The 26,160-nt window shown below is 51.4% G+C and overlaps 1 protein-coding gene across 2 annotated transcripts; it reads right to left on the reverse strand.

Moving 5' to 3' along the window:
- Positions 1 to 2,402: 2,402 nt before the first annotated feature.
- On the reverse strand, positions 2,403 to 25,671 carry PRELID2 (PRELI domain containing 2). 2 transcript variants are annotated; one of them, XM_086470951.1, is made up of 7 exons: positions 25,591 to 25,671; positions 17,666 to 17,723; positions 15,466 to 15,539; positions 13,830 to 13,990; positions 9,170 to 9,275; positions 3,718 to 3,783; positions 2,403 to 3,262 (listed from the first exon to the last, which is right to left on the reverse strand). In XM_086470951.1, exons 1-6 carry the CDS (start codon positions 25,663 to 25,665, stop codon positions 3,739 to 3,741), a joined length of 519 nt encoding a protein of 172 aa, XP_086327077.1. In that variant the 5' UTR covers positions 25,666 to 25,671; the 3' UTR covers positions 2,403 to 3,262; positions 3,718 to 3,738. The 2 variants fall into 2 exon arrangements, with proteins under 2 accessions (XP_086327077.1, XP_086327079.1); XM_086470953.1 differs by lacking the exons at positions 2,403 to 3,262; positions 9,170 to 9,275 and having other exon boundaries at positions 3,739 to 3,783.
- Positions 25,672 to 26,160: the final 489 nt, after the last annotated feature.

The raw sequence follows: 26,160 nt of genomic DNA on the forward strand, positions 1-26,160 counted from the left end.
AGAAGGCACAGCAAGCCCAGCCCGTCCGTGTGCTCACCCGGCCGCCAAGGCGTTTGCTCCGTCCTGCTGCCGCCCCGGGGCGGTGGGGAGGCTGCTGGGTGCCCGGCCCCACGGCACACCGGTCCCTTGGGCTCACATCTGCCACACACACCCCGGGCTCCAGGCTCAAACCCAAACTGAAGGTCTCGGTAAATTCCGATGCCGGTTTTGTTGCAGTTACTCACCTATGGCAGAAACCTGTTCCAAGCGAGATGCGTTTCCTTGGCGCCAACTGCGGGAGCTCCTGCTCCAGTGGAACCTGTGCCACGGTGCCAGGTGAGCAGCACCGTGCGTATCACGGCAAGGAGGGGTGGGGGAGCTCACAGACCCTTTTCAGCATCTATGCCGAGACACCCCAACCTCAGCCAGGAGCCAGGGTGGGAGTTTGAGACACCAGTGGGGATTTACAGTAAATAGATGGGAAACAAGAGCTCGTCGGCTGCTGGAGGAGGGAAGCAGACAGCCGACAGAAAAGGCAGCACGGGATGAAGAGCTTTGTCAGTTTTGAGCGTACGACAGCTCAGCCCCGAGAACGTGCCCCAGCACCTCAAGCAGAGGGGACTGGAGGTGCCTTCGCGCTGCTCAGGTGCGTGGGCACCATCTCAGCTCAGCCCTGCTGCCCTCGGGGATTTGTCCTGTACATCCATCACCTCCTCAGACACCTCCCTGCCTCCTAAAGCCAGCGCCTGGCTCCCAGCCCCTCTCCTCTCCCTTCAGCTCCCACACACTGCACTTGCTGGGTTTTGCCAACTCCTGTCGCAGGTGCAGCCGTGCCCAGTGGCCGAGGGGTGACCAAGCCCCTGTGTCCCCTCTTCAGCATCTCCCCCTGCCCAGCCCTTTCTGAAGGCCAACGCCGCCAAAGCTCCCCCTGTCCAGGTCTCAAGAAGAATACTACGAGTAAGTTAAATCATTCAAACCACTGTGATTGCAGTCAGTGAAAGTTTAAACATTTGAACAATTACATAAAGCTTATGAACAGGGAGTTTTCTCACTTTTTTGAGCGATTAGGGGATTGTCTTTATGCCTGGAGAGCAGTGAACAGACACACTGTCTTACAGGTGGTCTGAGAAGGGACATCAGACCCAGTCAGTTCATTGTCTGTATCTGAAAATGTTTGTCTTGGTGTGTCAATACACATCAGGAAGAAACATGCAGACACAGAGAGAAAAAAAAAGGCAAGTTATTTCTGAAAAAAACTCGATGGGTGAAGTTAATTGCCCCTGGGATTGTCCCGTACGTTCGGTACCGTGACACTGCCCACGCTGCCCGGGGAACAGTCCCATCCCATCCCCGTGTCCCAGTCCCTCGCTTCAGGCCGTCCTGAGGGACCACAGTTACTCGGACCTCCCTGCGATCGGCGGCTGCTCCCAGGGGAAAGGCAGGGACCCCCGTTAGCAGCAGGACAACCAGGGAATGACCCCCACGGGACACGGCACTGAAGGCCTCCAAAGCCAGAGCTGCTCGCACCGGTCTGCAGCCGGAGCAGGGCTCTGCCCTGCCCAGCGGGGCTGTTCTCCAGCAGCCCTGGGGACCAGCCCAGAGGGTCCTGCCACCTCCAGTGAGAGCCAGGCCATCCCACCGCCCTGGGTCACAAAATGTGCCCAGGAGAAGTCTTAACCCATCTCTCTCTGGCACCCAGCAGTCAGCAGCAGCTCAGGCTTTGAAGAAGAGACCGGGTTCTATCGGACTTTCATCGTTCATGGACTGCTTCTGCTTCGGGGGTGGGGGGGACGCAAACACTTTCCATTCCGATTCCTAAATCCAGAGTGATGTAAGAGTAAAAATGCTGGTCCTAAAACTGACACAGCAGTTCAAAGAGAAGTAATTTGATAATTTCCTCAGGCACCCAAAGCAGCAACTCAACATAAATAAATACGCTAATGAGCGTCTTTAGTCTTGGCCATTACATTTCATAAACATTTTCTGCTCAGTATTCAGAGCCCAAATTCACAAGAGTCAGCTAACTGAAATAAGAAGGATGGAGGGAATTGTTCTGTTCCGCTGTGCCCACACAACACAGCCACCTCCTAAGGACTGAGGCACGGCTCGTTCATCACCGAGCCCGGGCTGGCACCTCCACAGCGCTCACCGGCAGCACCAGCCCCGGCAGCAAAGGCTCGTGGGGTCACGCTGCCAGCGAGCTGGCGCGTGGCCGCAGCTGAGCTGGGCTGTTGAGCTTCGAGCAGGCTGGCTGAGACCACCCAATACTGAAATAAGCAGGCCCGCAGCACTCAGGCATAGTACAAGGAAGAGCCCACCGAGAGTTCACACCACATTTGAGACAATAAAACAAAACCCACCCTGAAAAACCTACACAAAGCCAACTGTTTCGCTTTAGGGCAACCAAATAATGGGTTCAAATCTCCACAAAGAACAAACGCCAACTTTAATGGGGCCATTTGTAAAGCGCAGTATTACCCGAACTCAGTATCAAAGATGGTTTGTGCTTATCTGAATTTTAAATGAAAATTTAAAATAAAACTATCCTGATGGGGGCGTGGAACGAAAGGAGGACAAGAGTATGAGATGCTCTTTGTCGGGAACTTTACTTGCACTAGGTAATTCCCCTCCAGGTTTCTTCTTCTATTCAGAAGGAGAGAAATACTCACTGAAAGAAACCAAATATATGCAAAACTTCTACTGAGGCATGAGGCAGCTGAAAATAATCACATTTTCAGGGGTGTAATAACGAAATATTCCCAACACAGCAATCAGAACTGAAGTAACGCGAGGCTCCAAGGGGGAGCAGCAACCCCGCTGAGCTTCATCGCTGCAGAGCGAAGCCCCCACCCTGCCGAATGAAGGCGCGGATCGAAGGGCAGGCAGGGCGTGCTCGCGCCTCCCATGGCAAGGCACAAAGCAAGGGCCCGGCTAGGCAAGGGGCTCCTCGTGGCCACAAGGGCTGGTCTGGTTTTGCTATTCTGTGTCCCCTTACCGAGCTCTCAGCCTCTTGAGGCTACAGCACCGATCCACAGGAAGACCCTGTTTCCACGCTTACACTCATCCTCCGTGATTTTCACAATCAACGTTCCTGCAAGTCACACAATTTCTTAACCTTTTGTAGAAGATCTGCAGTCTGTGGGGGTCTTTTCTTCCAGCCGCGCACATCAAATGGTCTTTGCTCAATACCATGGTACCAGTGAGGTTCAGCCAACAGCCACGGAATTCCAAAGGCAATAAAGGGTCGTGGTGCCGAGGAAACTCTGCACAAATACATCTTCTCCTGCAAAAGCAGAGAAAAGACGTTTTAGAAGAACATTCATTAGGAAGTAATCAATAGCCATTTGCTCTTGTTCTGAAGCTAATTTAAGACTTGACCCAATCTTCCCTCCACAGACAACCCTTGAAGATACTACTTTTGAGTAAAAATCCTTAGATAGAGCCAATGTCTTATTTTACTAAGACTATCGCACTCGTGATACATTAACAGAGAGGAGAGGATGAAACACAAGACACAGCAGCCCTCTTAACCAACATACCATCCAGAAACCCTGCAACAGTATTAAGCCTAACACTGCAGTAGACCATTATTCTTCTCAAAAATTCCTCAAAAGTCAGATGCTATTTATAATGGACAAAACCCCCATTCATTTGTAGCTCTACAAGGAGCACAATGTGCAATAGGTATCACAAACTCTGGACAACTCTTGCTTGTCTGTAGACAGAGGTTGCACTTACAACTGCTCAGTAAGAGCACCATCACCCACGCTGCTCCTGAAGAAGTGTCTCCATTATTTTAATACCCTGGAAAAAAAGCACAAAAAAATGCCAGTTTCACACACAACTTAAGGATTTCGCACATCAGAAAGGGCACCCCACAACACACCAGTAAAGCTTTCAGAAAAAGCAATCGCATTTTACATCCCGCACTAAGTCAGCGCGGTTCTCCCCACCGCCCAGGAGGCTGCTCGGGGGGCCTGGGCAGGACAAAGGACCCTCCGCAGCGTGCAAGCTCCGCCAGGTCAAGGCGGCACGAAGCCAGGGCACCTGATCAGGTCACACATTTCATTCCAGTTCTGCCACTGCTCTGCTTGGACAAAGCCACTTCTCATCCCTGCACCGTGGTATATCCCTCTTTCAAATGGGAACACCATCCCTTGTGATCTTCAGAAGCAACCGGGCGTGCGAGGGTGAAACCTCCCCATAAAAGCCAGCCCAGTTATTTCTGTAACGAACAAAAGCAATGCTGAAAAGAAGTAAAGAATGCCCTCAGAGGAGCACGACGGTATTTCTTCTCCAGGACTGATCTGTGAAGGAAGCAGGAAGCACCAAACAATGAACTATTCATTAAAGCAAAATGTAGGTTGAATCCAGGGGTTCCATTTGTCGGGGGTCTCCCTGCAGCCGAGCCCGCGGGGCTCGCCAACCACTGAGCTACCCAGAGCAGGGCACCCAGTGGGAAAATGGAGGGAAGCTTTCGGCCGCTCTTCCCACGTCAGGGCTACAGACTGCTCCACCCCCAGGCACTCTGCAACGAAGCTCGAGGTTCAGCACAAAGCGAGACAGAAGCAGGTTCCTATTTGGTGAAAGGCAAAACCCACTCGCTTCAGACAGGAGGACTCACACATCCCTCCCTCTCCCCCTTCTCGGCTCTGTGTACTGAAACTGGTGATTCACCACCCCTGCCTCCAACATTTGGTCAGATCTTGGGCAGAGGCAAGCCTGGAGCTTAGCTACAGCCTGCGTGGGGCCAGGGCTTACCCTGGTGTGCTCTCTGTCTGTCAAGACAAAAGAAAAAGGATTTCTCAGTTTGGGTCACTGTGAGAGGAGGTAAAAAAAGACAATTAACAAATAGGTCAAGAGAATTGCTTTTCATATCTCTAAAAAAAAAAAAAAAAAAAAAAGACAAAATAACAAAATATAAAGTATCTATAAAAACCAGTTCATCTTCCATGCCACCTACGTTGCCCTGTAGAGGCAATAAGCTGTCTACCTTAGTCTATCTGTCTAAATTGGACATGCCACTGTTTACAGAATGAAGCACTAATTGACATAAGTGAAGACTCAGAGGATCGCCTAGGGAATTGAAAAACGTTCCTTATTGAACCAATTATTTGCACAGTGTGACTGCTGCTTTTTCTTGTACTCCTCCCTGGAGCACTACAGACTTTTAGGCAAAGTGGTGCTGAGGAAGAAAAGGGGAATGCGAGGGGACTCCATTAAGTGAATAAAATACAAAAGGGCAGGTATAAGTCATTACCCAGTATCTTTTCAGCAAGGAACGACTAAATCAAAGCCTAATCAATATATTCCTTTCAACTAAAGTTCAAACACTTAAATCTCAGCCCCAGGAGATCAGGCTTGAAGGAGCTAAATTTACACTGCCTCGAGTGCAGTGATGCACTTGAAATGCAGAACAAACACTGCTGCCCATTAAACTCTGCACCTCGACAGCTGCAGCTCAAAAGCTCCTCTGACGGACAAGCCACAGAACCGTTTATTTCTCAGCGGTGGAGGGACTCTGCCGTCCTGCCCGCCATGTCACACACAGCCCTCACCGGTGCCACACCCAAGGCGCCCGAAGGGACAGGAGCCCAGCACGTTCCCAGCTCAGAACAGCCACGGGCGACTCCTCCAGCCAGCGCCGCTTTGTCACCGCAGCCTGTAGGCTGAGGCCACAGGGGGCACAGTGACCCGGCCGCGGGGTGACAGCGAAACAGGAGTCCAAGGAGCTCCCAGCACCATCGACTTGTTGGACGGCCAAGGTTTGCAGCCAGAGTGCCTGCCAGGAGCCCGGCTGGCTGCCGGGGACAGGGACCCATCGCGCTGTAACGCGCTCCGCATCTTCGCCAACACTGTCAGTTTTAAACGAGAAGAGAAGTGACGGACAGGAGAGTATAAAGGGCCTGTTTGGTAACGGGAACACACACTGCTGTGCACACCCCACCTCCATCACCAGTGCAAGAGCAGGGTAGCGTTTTAACAGACCAGCAGAAAATGTTATGCTGTCTCTGGGAAGAGCACCTGACACCTTTCATTCTTTTTGTAACCGTGACAAAACCTTTTCCAGTTAAATACTTGTTATTTGAGCTCAGCTCCAGCATTTAACAAACACTACATCGTGCCTTCGCTTTCCATCTCCTTATACAGTCAAGTCGAGCAACAGGAATCTAGAAAAGAAGCCAACGAGTGAGAAGGACAGAAACGCTGCAACATTTCAGAGGCAACGGATAAAACCTCTACCAACACAACAGAAGTTTCTACAAATGCTCCTTTATCATGTAGCCTTAAAATTCCTCAGAACTCCGTCACCAGCACTGCTTCACACGGGCAGGGATCATCGTAACTTAGACACGTACAACTCATTAGGCCCCTCTTTAAACAAATTTGAAAAACTCACACGCCCCCAAAGGCTAATGTCAGGGCCATCACTACCCCTCCTAGGCTGGAACTTCTGTCAGGCTTTGCTTGCAGACCACGGAGCACCCCCTCCCCTCTCCGAAGGATGCCAGGTTCGCACCAACAGACCCAGAATGGGCTGTGCTGGGAGCTGGGATTTACCAGCACACCTGCTCAGACTTTGAGTCATTCAGGAGGAAAGTTTTCTTGGCAGTAACATGGGCATACATCTTTCATTAAGACCTTTTCTGAAGAGGTAAGAAAAAAAATAATCATGAATGCTGTAATTTCCACCCAAATGCACTATGACTTCTACAAACAGAAGCAGGGCAGAACAACTTTATCTCTTATATTTTTCTTCAGAGCTGGAATAAAATAAGGGAAATGTGACAAATACAAGGAGCCATAAAATGTCACTGTCATTCTGTTAGGCATTAAAAAAGCCGCCCACAGAAAAGGCTCATATCACAGTTACAAAAATAGTGATTAAAAAGATCGGTGCCCTTGGTGTCCGTGAGCAGTTTTGTGAACAGTAACTTTTCCCCCTCTTTCTATAAAATATTTAATACTGACTGTGTGAATACATCAGCCTTACTGTAGCCATTCACAAAATCTAATATTCAGGCAGTATTTCCTCCTGCTCTCCATGTGGCTCATCCCCTCCTCTACCTCTTCTGCCCCCTCCCGCCGCTGCCTCGCTCCCCTGTCTCGTCTGAGCCTCTCCCACCAGACGGACGGAGCAGCGCTACTGTCAGGATCGAGGAGATAAAGCCAGAATCGCACTTTAGCTTTGAAAGCACCATCCTTATGTATCCCAGCCACTTATACCAGATGCCAGGAAAGCCATGCCCTTTGGTCGGGCCACAGGAAGGGTGCAGATCAGGTACTGCAAGGTAAGAAGTAAACAGAAGCCCAGGAAGCATTTATCAAGCATCGCCATTCACGCCACATACACTCAGAAGTTTAAATACCGCCTCTGTACTGCCATTTATTACAGTTGGGTAAAATGTCCCTCAAAACTACTCCATGGCCAAGCCACAGCCGGATCCCTGTCTAACAGCTCAGCAGAAATGAGATGCACAGATACAGCTGCTGCCTTGGGGAGACGGACGTTTCGGAGGCAGGAGGAAAAACCACCCAGACTGTATGTTTATACCAGATCTGGTGCGCTTGTATTTTTATTTCTCACAGATCTGCAGACGCGGCCAAAATCACTAAAGGATTTCTACTGCAGCACTGTAGAGATCCTGCGAGCCAGTTTGTTTTACCCGCGGGCGCTGCACTGTCCTAAGCCGGCAGGACGCGTTTCACTGCCCTCGGCCACTGCTTACACGAGCACAGCTGTCAGCTTCTCTCTTTTTTTTCTTTCTTTTAAAGCCACAACAAAAAGATCTTACAGCTACCCAGAATAAGCAAACCAATAAATGGCCGTGCCATCCGAAATACACGTCCATCTCCATCTCCTGATTCCCCAGTCAGCTTCTGAAGCACGAAGGAGAGGTCAGGGCTGTTGGCCCCGGCGCCAGCGGGGAGGAGTGTCCGAAGGGGCTACAGGTGCTGCCCAGGCTCCACGCTCCAACACCCGCCGCCCTCAGCAGGAGAAGAGACAGGACACTGCTAAGGCCACTTAAAAACCAAACCAAACCCAAAGAAAATTTCAACAGTAGCAACCACTTGGTCCCCATAGATTAATTACAGAATGGCATAAGGCATGATCTGAACCGTGGACATCCAAGTTCATCTGAAAAAGAAATTTCTCCATTAGACAACTAAAAAATGATAAATAATGGTAAACACAGGTTTATCATAGTCTTGTAGTGCATCATTAGCTCAGCCATGAAAATGCCAGGTTTTCAGGCACATACACACGCTTTCACTCATCTGAAACAAGATATAAACTGGAAGGGGGAAAAAGGAAATGAAAAGAAAAAGGCAAAGAACCTCTCTTATTTTCTCCTTAAAAAGGTTTAACTAAATATTCCTTCCTTCTCCTTCTTGCTCCTTTTTCAGCAGGGGTATATTTTTATTAAACAGTCTGCACAGCACAACCTGAACCCCCAGATCTCTTCAAGGCACAAACTTCCAGAGAACAAGACTTCCATGGAACTTCATTTCCCAGGGAACACTTCAGGAGACGCTGCTGCTAAACCTGGTTTATCAATATGACATGACTCCCCAAAACCAAAGGCCTTTGAACACCAGCTCCCTCGGGATGCTCTGCGGGATAGCCGGATAGCTTTTACCCTCTTTCGTAATTCTTACTGAAAGACAGAGCGATTGGAGTGTACAGAACTGCTACAGGGAGACTGACTGTGGCTATTGTAAATACATCAAGCTGCCAGAAAAAAAAATAAAAATCTAACATTACTGGAGAAAAATGCGTGACGTGATACAAATTCATGTTGACTACTTTTGATTATTTCAGTGTAAAGGTGCTATAGAACCACAAATTATTATTACAGTATCAGTGGGACAATGAGGCATTAGGAAGAACTGTTTCAAAGCCTGGGGGAAATCTGGAATAAGAATGAATTACAGAAACTGATACAGTCATACACGCCATGTTTTAAAATGTATTTGAAATAAAACCATTACCACAATAAAACTAAATCCATTTTTGTTCTGCTCATTCTCTGTAGACAAAAGAAAAGGTCAAACATTTTTTCAACAATTAAAAGATGTAAAGAATCCAGACTTAAAACATCAATTTAATTTTGAGCTCAGATGATCTGGTGATTTCAAAATATTTAGACTGTAACTTGGGAAGAAATTCAAGTAATAAATCACTTACCTTCTTCACACCTTGTTTTAAAAACGATTGAGCAAAAGCTTCCAACACCCAGTTGAGCAAACCTGCCCCCGTAACTGAAATTCTGCCTTTTTGTGTGAAGTCTGTCCTAAGGAACAGAACAGAACACCTTCTTACTGTTCTGTGCGCTTCGAGACGGCTCAGTGCAAGCTCTGCGTTAGAGTCGGGGTCGACACTCGAGCAAGGGACTCCTCTCGTACATTCTCCTATTTTGCATGTCAGTCTCAAAGGCCAACAGAACGAGACACAGGAGCGTCAGTGTAACGAGAGGTTTGTCACGGCCGTCTCCCACGGCCAGCGCTGCTGAAGGTGCAGCTGGACTCTGCCCCATGCGCTGCCCGGAGAAACCCAAAGAGCAGCAACACAGAGAGGTCTGGAGGGGACACAACAGCCGCCTCCAGAATCAGGGAAGTCAACGGCAGACACAGAAAAACCCGCGTGTACGACTCTGTCGAGTCCTCAGGACATCATCCCGCCCAAGCGAGCCAGAGGCAGCGGTAACGGCGAGGAGAGGACCCCGCTCCCACCCCCGCAGCGATGGGCCACAGCCATTTACTACTTCTGCGCAGTTCAGTAAGACAACAAACACGTGGAGTTCAAGTGAAGGAGCTGGAGAACATGAGGAGCATCCCCCACCACGGGATGGACGTCAGCAGTGAAAATCTCCCGCTGAACTCAGCTGCTCCAAGTCGGGGATTTCTTTATTCATTTTGCAGCTTCACCATTGCAGGGGACAGAAAAGGGAGGCACAAGATAAATATTGATCTCTGATTTCTGTAGCACGCAGCTGGCAATGCTGCATCGCTACAACACTGTCACGGGGAGAAGTCTATTAATGAGATCCAACTACTAAATTATTGACTAGTTCAGTACGGCAAATTTGGTCTAATTGTTTTCACGATGGGAGTTTAATTAAAGTGTCTTTAGCATAAAAAGTCTAACAATTCTTGTTCAGATAGTGTCAGGGAGAGTTTCCAAAGCCTGCATGGCTTTCAAAACTAAATTAAAAGTTACATCAAACACAAGGCTCTTCAAAGGAGGAAGCTTTTGTACGGGAGATCTTTTCAATTCCCATCTGCAGCTGACGAGCGCTGCTCGTGCATCATGTGCATCTCTCCACACCAGGGAGACATCTTCTCACCCTGCGCCCACTGCGCCGCGAGAGACTGCGGCTCCCTCGGGCTGTACGAAATGAGGGATAGGTAATACAGGGAATAATGCTGGGTAATAAAGGGAACCCGATGGCAACTGAGGGATGCAAAAGGAAAAAGCAAAGAACTGCTCCTGCTGGGGAGGGGGAAAGAAGTCAAACGAAAACACAGAAGGACACTGGAGACAAAATTCAAGCTACACAGGGGCTCTCCACTGTGGAAAGACAGTACAACCTTCCAGACACATGGACATTCGCCAGTACACAACTTCAACATCAGTCCAGGCAGTTACAGGGGAGTTCTGCCACTGACTTTCCCCCTTGGTTTGGCCCTGTGCACAGACAGCTCTTCCCAGAGCCCTCCCTGTCAACATGGACACGGCCCAGCTCAGCCGGGCAGAAAGCAAGCTCGTACCCACCGTACAGAACGCACACTTTTAGGGTAAGCACGAGAGAATTACTCTAGAAATTGTCCCTAACGCAAACCCATATGCATGCGAGTGGAGGGGAGCAGCTCACAAGATTTGGGCTGGTTTGATACAGCAGCAGTGAAAGCCCCGGAGCCCTCCAGAGCCACAGCTGTGCCGGTGAACGCTGGGGCAGCACCGGCCAGCCGCCCCGCACCCCTGCAGGCAAACACCGCTCGGTCTGGTCCCACCCTGCCTGCAGCTGTGCCTGCGGCCAGGCCTGGCCCGCGGGGACTAAGTGGCTCTCTGGACTTTAGACACCAAGATGAGATGCTTGTCTGTAACAGCAATTAAATCACAGAAACCAAATAAAAAGTGCGAGGAAGGAGTTCAGCCAAGAGGGTAACACAGGTGCTTTCTGGCCTCTGAATATACAGATATGCCTCATCATGCCTCTTTCAGCAGTTTATACTTTATTTATGGTAATGCTTGTTTGCTACTACACCTTTTCAGACATTTATACGCTCTGCTTAGAAGCGCCCACAACAATTAATTTCACAAGAACATGGAGCAGCTGGCACCACTGCATCCATGTGTATTTAGGACAGCAAAACTACCTGACATTACGGGGAAGAACTACGCTGTGGTTCAATTGACTGTTTGGGACTAAGCAAGCACCGCTTCAATTCCCCCAGTTCCATTAGGGACATCGGGAAGGTCACAGCCTCCCTTCCCTGACTCATGGTTCTCTAGCTGAAAATAATAAAGGACGTAACTGCCCATCTCAGACTGGGTAAACTAACCTACATCCTATGGACAAGATCCTGCTAAACGTCTAAGCCACCGGTCCCTGCAGGGACTGGATTTGTCATCTGATTTCCTACAGCATACTGGTCTCAAAGCACCTGGGCTGAAGTCAGCACAGACAGTTGTCACTTCATCTGACAGGGGCAGAAATATTCTGAATTCCCACCAGCATCACCCCACCACGCGTGCCTGGGACCAGGCAGCAGCTCTGTCACCAACCCCCTGTCAGGAGATCTCCTGGCAGAGGCACAGGGCAGGGCTGCGGGTGCCACGGCTGTAACGCACCCCGGTGATCGCCTTTGGCCACTGCCCTGGCGCCTCCCGAGCCACCGGCTCCCTGCCGGGCCAGGAGCGGGCAGTGCCCGACGTGGAGCCCATTGCACACCAAGAGCGCGGGGAGGGATGAAGGCAGTCGACCTGCTCGGGCGGCTGATGGAGATGCCAGACTGCAAACCAGCCTCTGCTTTTGTGGACCTGCGCCCTGATTAAACAAACGAACAGCCTGCTACAACGCACGCACAGCACCTGGCTGAGGTGCAGGATTTTCTCATTCTCTTCACCTTTTTAGTGCCCTGCAGAGTTTCAGGAGGTTGCTATTGAAATCTGCCCAGCGGTGCTTAGTAGGGGAGAAAGCCAAGTTTCTGCCTGTGCTCAGGTCACCATCGCTCTTGTAATGTCGTTCTCTCTTTAGAGGCATAATGTACAATTTTCCCACTAATCAGGATCGCTTGAGTCTCCTCATTGTGTGTTTTCTTACTTCTCTCCAGCACAACAGAATGCTGCTAACATTCTGCCCTTTGCGTCATCCCTTCACCTATTCACACACAAATGTCACCGTACGTATTCCACGTGCAGCTGAAATTTCACGCCCATTTTGCCACCAGCGTTTGTCAGATCCGGCTGCCTCCATCGACTCCCGAAGGGGTGACAGAGGCGTGCGCTGGCACACCCAGGTATCCGTGAACCTGCCTGGCCAGGGCAGCACAGCTGAGGCCCGCGGGCCCCTGCCGCTGCTGACCCACCCCGGCAGGCACCCAGAGGCCCTGCAAGTGAACCTGCCGAGGCTGCAGCCTCACCTCGGCAGCGCAGCTACGCTGTGCTGCACCGACCGCCACAGGACGCTCTGAGGTAGGAGTGAGCAGCGGTGACGCCGAGCTGGGACAACTCCCCTGCCCACGCCTGCAGGAGCAGAGGCAGCGGGCTGAGGAGAGCGTCCTTCCTAAACTGGAACTGAAAAGCCTTGAAAAGGGCACGAGTGACCGGTTGCAGTAGTTAAGAGTTTCTACACCAACAGGACCAGCACCTACAGTAGCAACACAACTCCGATGCGGAGGAAGCCTCAGTAAGGACAGAGGGTCCTAGCAAAATTTTGAAACAAAACAGCTTAAGAACCCAGAGGAACGTGTCCCCAGACAGCAACGTCCCAGCACAGGAGCTTTCAAAATGCCTGAGCCACAAGGAATTTAATTTCATCTGAAGCTGGTGGGGTTTTTTCCTTAAACATCCTTAGAGCTTTCCGAAGTCCCACGGACGTCACCGGACAACCCTGCCACGCCTCCCAGGCAAAAGTAAAAACTAAGTACAAGTGACACCAGAACAAAGAAAGAATTAATGTGGCTGACATCAGCTGAAAATAACTCTTTTTTTAAAGACAGTGACATGTATCACATACCTGCTCATTTCAATGCTACAGAAATTAGAAATTCCACCCTGATCCTGCTGTAAACACGCCTAAGACGTTCCTAGGCTCCACTCTGCACAACCACAAGTGTGGGCTCTCCCAGGCAAAGTCCCACGGCAGCTTACATCGCTGGGGCACCGCGGGCCAAACCGGAGAAAGAAAACTGTTTGGGAACAAGTATGCTCCACGCCAACGGCTGGCAAGCAGGAGGGAGCTGATAATTTTTGAACTGCTGTCCAAGCATCTGTTGGTAGACATGAGAGCAAAGCGAACACTCTGGCTATGCCTGCTGTGCGGGAACAGCGGGGCAGCCTTCTACGGCTGCAGAGCAGCACACAGAAAATTAATTTTCAGCAATTACTTGTGCTCTGGCCAGAGAAGCTAACCTCGCATCTGAACAGGCCAGAGGAAAGCTACAGGATATCTGCAGCTGCTGCTTCAAATGCATTCAAGACATACCAAAGAGATTATTATTCAGACCCCTCTCATTCCAAGCATTCACAAAGCAACAGAAAACCCATTTTCAGGGCCACAGGCCGGCAGCAGCAGCCCTGAGCCGGCACAGGGGCACTGCTACACCCAGAGCCCAGCACTCACCAGTTCGGATTCTCCAGGCTCTCTCTGAAGACAGACTCCTCGCTCAGAGACGCATACTGTGTCCACGTAAGACAATGAGTCCTCATCGCCATATTTCTTTTCTGCATATTAAGCCAAGATTCCTCTTCCAAGTAGATGTCAGGCACTTTCAAGATGCTGACCTGGGAAATAGAAGAATCATAGCTTTTTCAAAAAAAATAAACCAAAGGGTAGAATTACTTCTCAGTATTTTGAAAGTATTACTAGCCTCAGAAGATAAGACTGAGGATTCAGGAGGAGGGCACAACAGCTGTGGTTAGCCCAAATGAGAACACCCAACGTCCTCAGCAGCTACTAAAGGCCATGCAAGTGCTCCAAGGTTTAAGGAAGTTGCCCGGTCCCCAGCCAGACTTCCAAGACCACTGCAGGCCAACTCACCTCCATCACCCTGTCTTACTGCTGACAGCTAATTCATGACGACGAAGGGCAAGAGAAGCCATTTCCAGACAGTCACATGTGAGGCAGCCAAACCTGCCGGATAAACACGAGGGCAGGAGCAGGGCTGGCAGCTCTGCTCCAGTTCCTTTCTCCCAGGAGGCCTCCTCCTCTGAGAGCCCACCTGCCAACCTGAGGGACCTGGATCTAGCGAGCGTGGGCCAAAGAAGGGATGAGAATCTCACCACTGGTTTATTTACACTCTGCCTGTATGGGGCAATGACATGTTCTCCTTGGCAGGTGAGGCTTGGAGGAGTCAAACACACGTTTAGAGGCAAAAACGTCAGCACCAGCAAAAGAGGACACACACCCTTTTCAGCACGCAGGCTGTGAAACAGCACAGCTATGCCCTCACGCAGGAATATACGTGGACTTTTCTGCATACAGACTATCTGCTGCAAGATACGCTGCAAAAAACCAAGGCTAATTCTCCTCCCAGAACACTCCGTGAAGAAAGGACTGTCACTAAAAGAGAGACAGGAGAGAAACACTAAGGGACTGCACAACCCAGGACCTTACACTGTCTACAGCCTCATCTTATCTTCTTTATAGGGACCCTGTGATGCCATGTTTAACTTGCAACATGCTACAGGCACATTAAGCATTGTTTTAATTCCCTCTGAATTCACTTACCAAATGGCTTTGTGAGAGATTACAACCCCATGTGTGCAGGAGCCATGGATCAGACATCCAAAATACCTGAGCTCAGCTTAGAAGTAATTACCCAGTGTTCATTACTAGCTGCTGCCTTCTTCCTGAGACCTCTGAGACTGGACTTTTTTAAAAATATCATCTACCACACAAAAATCACGAGCATTGTCAGCAACAAGATGTTTATATTGGGGTGTGGGGAATGGCTGTACTTTAACTGTGGCCCACGCAACATTTTAAACAGCTTTGTTTTTTCCAGGTCCAAAAGTTAAAAGCCCAACCACCACCACCAGTTACATCTTAGGGTGCTCAATGCTACAATTTCATCCATTCAAGTTAAAAGTAAAATCAGTTCCTAGAGAATTTTTTTCTCTCAACTTCTCTTTAAAAGTAACTTTACTAATTTAAAAAAGAAAAAAAAAACATTGGGAAATGTCATCCTTTTAAACAAGATAAACCACAGCGAAGCATTAAGGTTTTACAACTTGACTACATTTCTCTACGCCGTTACCTTTCTTAAAATTTCAGGAATTACATTCTGGCACCTTGCAATTCTCCTCCGGTAAATAATCCCCGTAGACAAATCTGGTGATGAAAGAAAATCAAAGGGAAGAGTTACAGCAGCAAATATTACCATTTTTTTAATAAAAACAAAGTAGTTGGAAGACTTCACAGCACAGCAAATATGCGAGCAGAAATGCCAGCAAACTAACAAGAGCACTGGAGGGGTGGGTTTCGTTCAGGGTTTTTTGCAGGTTTGTTTTTTTTTGGTGGTGGTGGTGGTTTGTTTGTTTTTTAAAGTATAACTCAGTACTTGTGCTGCTCTGCCAGGCAGAGGGCCGTACGTAAGGTTGCTACGGGCATCCTGCGCCCTGCCTCAGGAGGGGGGCACCTGCACCCACCACTGCAACCCAGCCCCCCGCACCCAGCGTGCGGGACAAACATTTTCCTGGCATTCACCGCGGTGCTCCTGGGCAGCAAAGCCCCGCAGGCAGTGCCAGTGCCAGGCGTGGGTGCGCCCAGGGCTCCCTCCCACTGCCCGGGCAGGGTCTGGCAGGACCCACCGGAGAGCCCTGCTGCGAGCTGGACGATGCCTGGCGGGGAGAGAAAAGCTCGGGCAGCCGAGCTGCCAGACCAGCATACAGAGTGAAGCTTTAGTTTATTCCTGTCCCCACCCCAATTTATATTCTCAGGCTCATTCTCTGGGCAAACACACTGTGCACGAGATTTACAGAACAGTCCTGTCTCATCACACATTTATTTTTGTATTGAGTTGGACCCAGTGACAAGGGCAAAACTATCTATTAGGAAACAAATTACAGTTATTTAGCATCTCCAAAAAATGGCTGGCTTTTAGAATCCCTTTGCCTTTTAATATTTAATGACCCAGATCAAGAACAGAACGCTACCGAGCAAGAAGCCAACTGGCAGGCGGCCCAGGTTAAAGACTTCTCCAGGATAAAAGAGTACCTTCTCGAACAGTTGCATTGGTGGGATCGGCGAAATGAAAACTTCACGGGGTTTGGTTTTCAGAACTCTAACAAACACATCACACTAATAATACGAAGCATCTCCATGCAACGTAGAGCAGAAAAGCATTCTCCAGAAAGAGTGGTTTACTGCACTCGGAGAAAACAGCAATGGCAGCACTACTGCTCGGCTTTCCTGGCTCTCTGGGCAACCTCACTGACAACTTGCTTAGAAAGAGAGCATGAGTCTGGAATTAAGATCCACCGTCAAACCTGAGCTGCAAGACAGAAGACATCTCTAAACGTCTGACAAAGGCTTTAGGGACTATAACTTTAGGGATAACAGTATTTGGTAATAAAAGTTTTAAATCTGTAAGATTTAAATGAAATAATCTTATTTCATCCCAAACGAGCGTTTGATCCCAGTTCCCACACTAGGAAGAACGGTGGTTATTTCCACGCAAAGTCCTATCGTACTCGTTTCCCATGTGGTGGCACAACTGTTTCACACATCCGCCGCCCAGGCGCGTTACCTTAAGTGCCTCATCGCAGGCACGTCCTGCCAGCTCAGCAACTGGAGAACAAAAATCCACCTGGTATCAGCAGACCTGATTCAACAACTGCGGATTTATTTTCCCATCAACACGACTGGGAAATGGTAACATCCGATTTTTGGTGTTTCAGGAATTCTGAGTGACAAAGTGAGAGACTGAGGATCTGTGACCGCTTTCTGACTGTCAGCATCCCACTAGGCCACCGCGCAGGTCTCCGACTCCTGGAACCACTCCTCATGCGGGAAGTGAAACAGCAGCGACCCTCCGAAGGCACGGACCATGCAAGCCAAGTAGGGCGATGCCTGTGGAGCGCCCGAGGCTCGATCCACACAGCTCACTGTGCTTCCTTCCAGTGGCCTCACACCTGACCTGCAGAGCACTGCAGGTGGCAATCCTCTCAGAAACGCCAAGGAACCGTACAACAGAACACCCTTCTGCAGAGAAACCAGGTGGAATGTGTCTCATGGCCCCAGAATAAGCTGAAAATTCAAATACCTAATGCAGTTAAAACTCAGGCTTTGGCAGGGATGCAGTACTTTCCTGGCCTTGCTAACACAACGGCCAGCATGCAGGAAGCCCAGGCATGTGTGCAGCGCCCAGCTTCTATGGAAATATAGCTATTACATCATTAATTGTAAAGGTAATGAAAAAGTTTAATTAGCTCTGTAAGAAAAGTCAGGGAGCTTACCTGTTTTCTCTTCCACTGTTTCTACAGCCATGACGTGTTTCTCCATGGGACTGGGATACTGGGATAAAAATGCATAGGGTAAAGATTACCACTTCTCACACGGGTGAAAGAAAACCCCTAGCTGTCACTTGTCAAGTCAGAAGCGGTTCCGCAGCTTCTCTCAACAGGTACAAGCCGCCTGACACTAACAATCTGCAGTCTCCATTCAAGTTAGCAAAAAGGAAGAGTTTAGTAAGATTAGCTTAGTAAGTGAGACTAGAAAACAACCAGACAACCCACAATACTGCTATGGGAAAAACGGCTTGAAGGGGAGATGCTAGCTTGTGCTGCAGCACCCTCCGTGCCACAGAAACCAAGCCGTGAGCTCTTGACCCGCATGCCGCTTTTCAAAGGAGGGCTACACAGAGCCCTCGCCCCGTGGCAGCTCCGTGAGCCAAAGCCCCCTGCAGAGAACAGCAGCATCCCCTGCTGCTGCAGCAAGCTCACTCCTCCTCGCTGCTGCCAAGCCCATTCAGCCACACAATCCACTTCTTCCAGCAAAGGCCGGGAAGGTTCAGCACAGCGTCACCCGAGTGGGGGCTCTGGGACATAACACTCCACTGCCCTGCAAAAGCCGCTAGAAGAGCGTGGCAGCGGGACGTCACTTCGGATCGCAGCGTGGGTCCACCCTGGCAAGAGGCTCTTCTGCTCAGGGGCTGGCCTGCAGCAAGGGCAAGCGATTGTCACTGCCTGTTCCTGCTCAGGGTCACCTCCTTCTCCTTAGGCTGTACAGAGGAGTCACTTCAAGGCTGGGAGAAAAAGACTCTCGCTCCAAGACCCCCACTGGAAAGGAATTATGCCAAAAGTGTACAGGTTGCCTGCAGGGCAACACCCTATGTAAGAAACACGTGCACAAGAACAGGACTTTCAAGGATGAAGAGCCTATTTTGAAACTTAGGAAACTCCTCTGGCTAGAAATGAGACACAGAAGGCTACAAGAACCTCACCCTCCACTGCAAAAAGCAATCAACATTCACCTGAATCACGAAGTCTAAACAGTAAAGTGCAAGATAATTCATCGAACTCGAATAACATTGAAAAGTTACCGTAACCTCCAAGCTAACACAAACGCCAGGCTGAAGAAATACTGACCACCAGACTGACATTAAACAAAACACAAAGCTTTAGGAAAGGTGGGGAAATTGCATTTTAAGGCTAACTCAGTTTAGGTAATGCAATTAGGATGTGCAGTAATAGGTGCTCCACAGTTCTGACATAGAAGAAATCTTGGTTTCTAAGCTAAAAAAAGTCAGCAACTCCAGAACAGGCTGTGCAATAATCCAGCTTTACTATTATTTCCTACTGCAGAATAAAAGTTGATTTTAAAAGTGCAAGGTTTTCAAGTCCTGTCAATACAGAAATTGGAGGCTTCTCCACCACGCGCTGCTTTGAAATAGCAGTAGTGGCATAATTACATTATCGATGTAACTTACTCTCTGTAAGGCCCAATCGTGTGAAACAAAGAGCCATTTACATAAATCTTTTACTAAATAGCAGGCTCTATTACCCCAGTATTTAAACAGAAATAGACTCGATTTCCTACACAGCACAGTAAAAAATAACATTACCAATCTGCAAGCAGACGTAACAGCTAGGAGAGTCTAACAGCCACAAAAAATAGTGTTTCCAGCCAGCCACAGCCTCCCTGCCAGGTTTCCATTCCCCAGGGACGCCAAAGCCAACAGCAGCAGAGAACAAAGAGATCTCAGCCTGGCTGTTATTTCAGCCCCGCAGTAACTCAACCCCCGAACCCTCCTCCCAGCACCAGAGGCACAGGAGTCCCATCCCTGTCTGAAGGGCTCCCACTAGTCCAAGGACTTCAGCCCTGCCCTGCGGTCCCCTGGCTCGGGGGCACAAAAGCCACCCACCCTGGGACACCTCTCTTGCTCAGCAAGAGCACGGGGCAGGCGCTGCCATCCCTGCCAGCAGGCACCCACGACACCGGCTCCACCGTCCTCATCCCCAACTCCTTGTGTTGGCCCATGGAGAGAGTAAGGGCTTCCAAAATTTGGAATGGCCTGAAGAGTGAGAGGTGGCTACTACTGTGCTGCCAACCCGCAGTCGTGCCCAAACGTCGCCGCTCCCCCCACGCGCCGTTCCCGAGAAGCCAACTGCCGGCCGCGCCACCAAGGGCACCCTGCGCCAGGAGAGAGGACTCGGGGTGCCGAGACAGGGACGGGCCGGGGACCTGCTCTCGCCATGCGGCCCTGGGAGCTCTCGAGGCACGGCCACCGCCCCCTTGAAGGGGGCAGCGAGGATGCTGGGGCTGGGCGGGAGCGCAAGGCTGCCAGCGGGAAGGACAAGGTGTCAAGGGGCAGCTCTCCCGCTCGCTGGGAGGGCAGCAGGACAGGCAGGCCGAGGAGCCTCCATCTGAGCTGCTGGGGCAGAAGCGACGTGCCCCGAGCGCCCAAGGCCGTTCTGGTGGCACCTGGCAAGGAGGGAATGCCACCTCGTGGTCCTGCCTGCAAGCGCAGGGCACCGGCCTCGGGTGGGCAGCGGGGCGGGCAGCGGGGCGCTCTGCCTGACCCCCAGCCAAGGCAGAGCAGAGCATGGGCACCGCTCCTCAGACACAGCCCCTGACCCAGCGTGTGCCGCGCTGCCCAAGAGTCCCACCAGGAAGGGACTAACACGACCCTCTCCTCCTTCTGCCAACACCCGAGCGGAGGAGAGCCCCGGCGCTCACCCACTTACTTGATGCAGGAGCAGATCCCATCCCGCTCCCTGCTTGGGCGCAACCTACACGCTGGCCTTCGTTAAACCCTTTCCAGAGCAGAGCCGACCCGCGCCCTGCATCCCAGACTGCACCCGGGGAAGGGAAACTCCAAAAGCTGTAACCAGAATGCTGTATTTTCATGAAAAAGAATGTTATTCAAAGTAGGCACACTTTTTTTTACAAGATTAAACAGTTCCAGTGAGTTCCTGTAGTAAATTTCTTTACAGATTAACCTTCCTATTTTAAAGACACTTCTCCTCCATCACACCAAGAGGACCCCAAACAAATCAGCGACAGCAGAAGCCATGAAGCTGACTTCGCCTTTAAGCTCTCTACAGCTTTGAGATGACTTTTTTCTCCCCTGGCTGCTGGTCCTGAGCATTTCCTGAAGGCGTCAGAGCCCGTCTGACAGATGCCGAGCCGCAAGCGCGGTACCACCAAACAGCTCTTCGGAAGCCCTGAGACCTCCACACCCAGAAACCCCTCAGCACCCCAGCATGGGGGGACCCAAGGGGTTATGGGGTCACCTCTCGCTGCACACCCACTGCAACTGAAGCACTCCATTCTCCACTTGCAAGAAGAATTAAACCTAGATACAGAATTCCTGCGCTCCCATTCGGTCTTCCTGCACTGTATCGATTGTTTTCCACAAATAACAAGAAGCAGAATTGGTTGCATTAGTCATGATTCCGAATCCAGGGAATTAAGACCCCACGCACCTTTCCTAACTGGAATGTGTACGACCATTTATCAAAAGCAGCCGTTCCCGACCACAGCGATGTTTCTCAGAAGTTACCGGAGAGAAACAGCAGCCTCTAAAAGCGGCACTGTGTTTAGCAGCAGAGAGAAATCACTGCAGGTTACACGTAACGATTTCTATAAAAATGAAATATTTCAAAGTAATGAGGGGCTGGTTTTACATGCAAGATCAAATGGAGCCCACATAAATCAAAATGACAGCTTCAAAGACTTGCAAAAAAAAATATTTAAATTCATAAATATTCTTTCTTTTTTAACTGCAAGGCAATGAAGCAGCGACGCTGCAAAATCAGCTAAACCTTTCCAGAGTCCTCCACTTTGTTACTGGTTTGGAAAGGTGGTGGTTGCGAATAAACGTAGATTTTAAAAAAGTCTAGCAAACCCAGCGCACAGACTACTTGCTGTGATAAAGATCAATAAATACAAAAGCCTTTCACGTACAGATAACACCTATTTCAAGTAAAACCAATTTGTCATACTTGAACCAAACGTCTGATTTACAGTTCAGGGGCTCACTTTAAATCGGCACCTGCACTAACCTGAAGGCCAGCCCAGCAGAAACTGCTCTGTTCTAGCAGGCTTGGGCCCCCAGGCACAGGGCCAGACTCCCCTCGACCCCACGAAGCCCGGACAAGCCCGGCTTTCCTGCAGCCTCAGCAAGGCCACAGCTCTGCCTGGGGACCGGCCACGCCAGCCAGGCACATCAGACGGGCAGGACAGAAGCTAACAGCCCTGCTTCCAGCAGGATTCTTCCTCACCGGCATCGCAGCTGTCTCAAAGGTGCACTTGGCGGAAAGGAACAGCCCTTGCAGACCACCGTCCATCGGACCCACCCAACAGGTCCCTCAAGATCGTGCTGTGCCAGCACCTGTCCTCCTGCCCCAGTCACGGAGGGGCCGTTTTCCCTAGAAACACAGGGCACAGGCAGGATACACCTCTGAACCGACACACAAGAACGTACACCCCAGCATCTGAGGTGGCAGGCCGTCCACTGATGACCACCTATTCCTTACTGATCCTGCAAAACGAAAGCAGAGGACATGTCTCTGCGGTAAGAGTACGTTTCTAGAGAAGCTGGGTACAGTTCTGCTGCAGAGGGCAGCGGGGTTTGAAACCTAACCTGAGAGATGCACAGGAGAGAGGGCCAACAAAACAAAAAAAAGCCCACGCTGATGCCTTCCACAGTCCAAGGGACTTCTGTGCTCCACCCAGAGATCACGAACTGCAGCCGACACTCAAGATGCCCCAGTCGAGGCAATGCGTGGGATTTCTGTGAGCCAGGAGATGCCTTCACACAAACGCGCCCTTAAAGAACCCCGACCACTTTGGCTTTGGTCTCCTCGGAGAGCACGTCTGGTGGCACCTCCCCACCCTGTCTGGCAACGTCACAACATTCCGAGGTTCAGCCTGCACAGTCGCGACAGAAAGAACAAGAGCAGGAGCCCTGAAGTCAACCTGAACTGTGGCAGCTACCAGTAACTATGGCAATTATTTTTTCAATCGTATCAAATTCCTGGTTAAAAGCATGTGATGCACTTTGCTGCCACATACAAACGAGGATTATTTTAACCTTTCTGCTCTGCGCTTCTGGCTGTCGTAATTAGCCTCGCTATTCACCTCCAACCGCCCTTCTCCAGTCACATGCAAGTGTACTAGAGAAGACAATTTCCACTTGCATTTCTACTCTGGTTCAAATCTTTCACAATGAAAAGCACTAACTATGCTTCTCCTCTCACCTCTAACTGCCAAACACTCAAGAAATCAGCAAAAGGTGGCCCAGCCTTCTCTTTCCCAAGTTTGTGCAGAGTTTTGCAGTGAGTGCTTCGGAGCACATCCACGGTTAGCCATAGTGTGGCAGTCTAAACCACGTGCTTCGCGAATTTGACTGTCCGAGCTTGCCAAAGGTACAGCTCAGGGTTTCTGCAGCAGGGCGAGAAAAAAATGTTTGCTTTTTTGACTTTTTTTTTTTTTTAATGAAAACCTTAAATGCATCTTTGCACAGTGCTATTGCAGGACAAAAAAAAAAAAATACCTGTAGATGGTTAACAGAAAGACTCCAGACCAAGCATCTTTGCCTGTATTTACTGTTCAGAGTTCTGGTGCTTCGGCTTATGAGGAAATTTGGGGGTTTTCCTTTGTAGAAGAATTTCACATACACGATAGTTTGATTTTCAGTACAGGGCATGACACACTACAGGGATTCAACTTCATTTTGTGCTAAGCCATCAAACAGCAGAAGAAAAACAAGTGGTCAATTAAAACAGGAACACACCACCACATCTTTTAGAAACTGATGTATCTCATCAGGCATTTCCTCAGGAGATGGACACCGAAGACAAGAAGCTGGCCCCGCCGAGACTGTCTGCAGAAGCCTGGTGACTTCAGCAAGCCCAATGTCATACTTACAGGCTTCAGCAAACAGGAAAAACTCGTTATTTCTCAGTAGAAGCGCAACATATCGTCTTCCACTCCTACCCTAACCCATAAAACCAACTCAGTTTTTAAGGATCTGACAATTTTTAACAAAAGGTTACTTAGCACGAGGCATTCTCTGCCTCCCAGCGCCCCGGACGGCAGCAAGGCTGCACACCGCAGGTCCTCATGCCACCGCAGCAGTTGGGGCTGCTGGGCTGCGAGTGAGCACGCAGGGCTCTGCTCTGCACCGCCACCATGCCGGCCTGGGCTGCCCTGGCCATCCACACCACAGCAGAACCCCGGGCAGGCTCAGCCACGGGACAGGGCCCTGCGTTCGACCCGGTTCTGCTGCGCATCAGCCGCAGAGCGCCCAGGTGCCAGTGCTGGCTGCGCGTCTTGCCTGCGGGGATGCTCGGGGTTCCTCTTGGCACTGCCTTTGTCCCAGTCAGACCTCTGCTAACGGGGGATGGAGAGCTAGCAGCTGGCTGAGGCAAAAAAAAAAAAAAAAAAAAAAATCTTTCCTTGTGTTTTAGGTTGGCTGAATCAAGGATGAATCTAGCCCAAAGTCAACATTTGTTTAAACATTTTGTCCTGCTGAGAACATCCCTGAATCCACGGGGTTTTGTGCCAAGGAAGTGCCCTGCGCTATACAGCTGCTCACTGCTATCGTTAATGTTTAAATACACGTGGCCAAAACAAATACAATGGAGCCTGCTCTGTTCTTCACCTCGGTGTTCACAAAACCCAGCCACAGCTAGAGGGCAAAAGCCCGGCATCGGCTTGTAATAAAGATTAGAATTCATCCCTGTTTCAAAGGAAAACACCAACAAAAAGGACAGTTTTGATGCACAGCTTGGAGCTTGGGTCTGAGAGACAACAGTGCTCGGAAGGAGAATTTAGCAGGATGCTGTTTTGCAAGGAGCAGATGCAACACAGAAGTGCTGTTTACCTGCTGCTAACACAGCCTTCCGCCGCTGCAAAACATTTCCATGTCAAAGCCTACTCAAAAGCCTAATGATCGTCGCACTACTAGGCCACAAGCCGTACTGCACCAAGCAGCGACACGGGAGCTGGCATTCTGCAAGGACCAGAATCCATGTCTACCGATCGGATCCTTCTTTCGAACAGCTCCCAGCCACCGCGGCAGAGCCCCTGGACGGGCAGGTGCTGCCATCCCGGCTGCACGCACCCCCTGTGCCACGGGGCAGCTGTGCCATACCCCCGCCGAGCCCACCTCGGCTCACGCACCGGCACACAACGTGCCTGTGGCAGCCGGCACGACTTGGTGGCTTTGTTTACTGCACCAAAGACCCTCTCGCGCGTTCCCATGACACCTGCGAGCGGCAGTGGGGCTGGTTCTGGCCAAGAACAACGACCACCTGCTTTCCACCACGGCCATAGCGCTGGCCACCCGGTCCTCCGCACTGGGGCCGCCACCATCGCTGCTGGAAGCCACCACGGGCGAGGCCGCCAGACCCAGCCCCGGCACACCGGGGTGCCGGGCAGCCCGAGGGAGACCGCCCTGCCCCGCAGAACCGCACGCAACCGACCCGCAACCAGCACCTCGGGCGGCGCTCAGAAACGCCAGGTTTCAGCTAAGCATGAGAAAAGCCGCGGTCCCGCGGAGAGCCAGGCTGTCGCTGCGGGAGGGGCCCGCACGCCCCAGCGCGGAGGCACGGCCAGCCCCGCTCCTCCCGCAGCCGGGCGGGTTCTGCTCCGGGGCCCCGCTCCGGCGCGTTACCGCCGCCGGTTTTCTCTCCCACAGACAAAATTCGTGGTTTTCCACGCAGCCCCCGCGCAAGCAGGCCCGGAGAAAGGCTGCTGCGGAGGGAACGGGGGCAGAGCCAGCGGCTCACGCAGGCACCGGAGTTCGGCAGAGCGGCTGCGGGGCGGGCACACCCCGCGGCCGGGCCCTGCCGCCGCCGCGAGGCGCTCCTGCCCCTGCCCCGGCCGGCGGCGCCCCGAGAAGGCGGGGAGAGGGGCGGGCCGGCCCGGTTACCTTGCGGAGGTAGCTGGCCACCACCTGCTCGAAGGGGTACCGATACAGGCGGTGCACCTCCACCGTCACCCCCATGGCGGGCTCCGGCCCGCGGCCCGGCCCCGCTTCCTGCCCGCCCCGCCCCGCGGGCCCGCCGCGGGCCTGCCCCGCCCCGCCTCCATCTTGTGTGCGGCGGCGGTCGCCGCCCCAGCGGGCCCGCAGAGCCGGGCTGGGCCGGGGCCAGACCCGCTGGGGGAGGCCGCGGGGCGGAGGAGGGGTGCTGCGGGCGGCGGGAGCGGCCGGGCCGGGCCGGGCCGGGCCGGGCCCCCGGGCGGAGGCTCGGGGGGGGGTTCCCCGTTGTGCGGCACCACCAGGGACGCGAAGGCAGGGAGCAGTTCACCCGCAGCCCCCAGCCCCGCAGCCCTGGGCCCGGTGAACGGCAGGGCTAGGCCCGGCCGCCGGCGCTGGGCGATGGCTCTGGGCAGGTCTGTTCCTCCCGAAGCTGATAACGGGAGGGGACGGGGCAGCGCTGGCTGCACACCTCACGCCTTCGCACCCCAGGCCTAGCAGGGACAGGCAGGAGCCTCTGCC

Source organism: Leptosomus discolor, chromosome 10 (assembly GCF_034619465.1).
Source record: "Leptosomus discolor isolate bLepDis1 chromosome 10, bLepDis1.hap2, whole genome shotgun sequence".
Lineage (NCBI taxonomy): Eukaryota > Metazoa > Chordata > Aves > Leptosomiformes > Leptosomidae > Leptosomus > Leptosomus discolor.

Excerpts from the sequence above, each read along its gene's own strand:
- PRELID2 (XM_086470951.1), bottom strand. The coding sequence starts at position 25,665 with ATGGGGGTGACGGTGGAGGTGCACCGCCTGTATCGGTACCCCTTCGAG. Across the intron at positions 17,724-25,590 it reads TGGCCAGCTACCTCCGCAAG|TATCCCAGTCCCATGGAGAA; the intron begins GTAACCGGGCCG and ends TTTTTATCCCAG. Across the intron at positions 3,784-9,169 it reads TAAAACAAGGTGTGAAGAAG|GGTATTAAAATAATGGAGAC; the intron begins GTAAGTGATTTA and ends CTTTTTTTCCAG.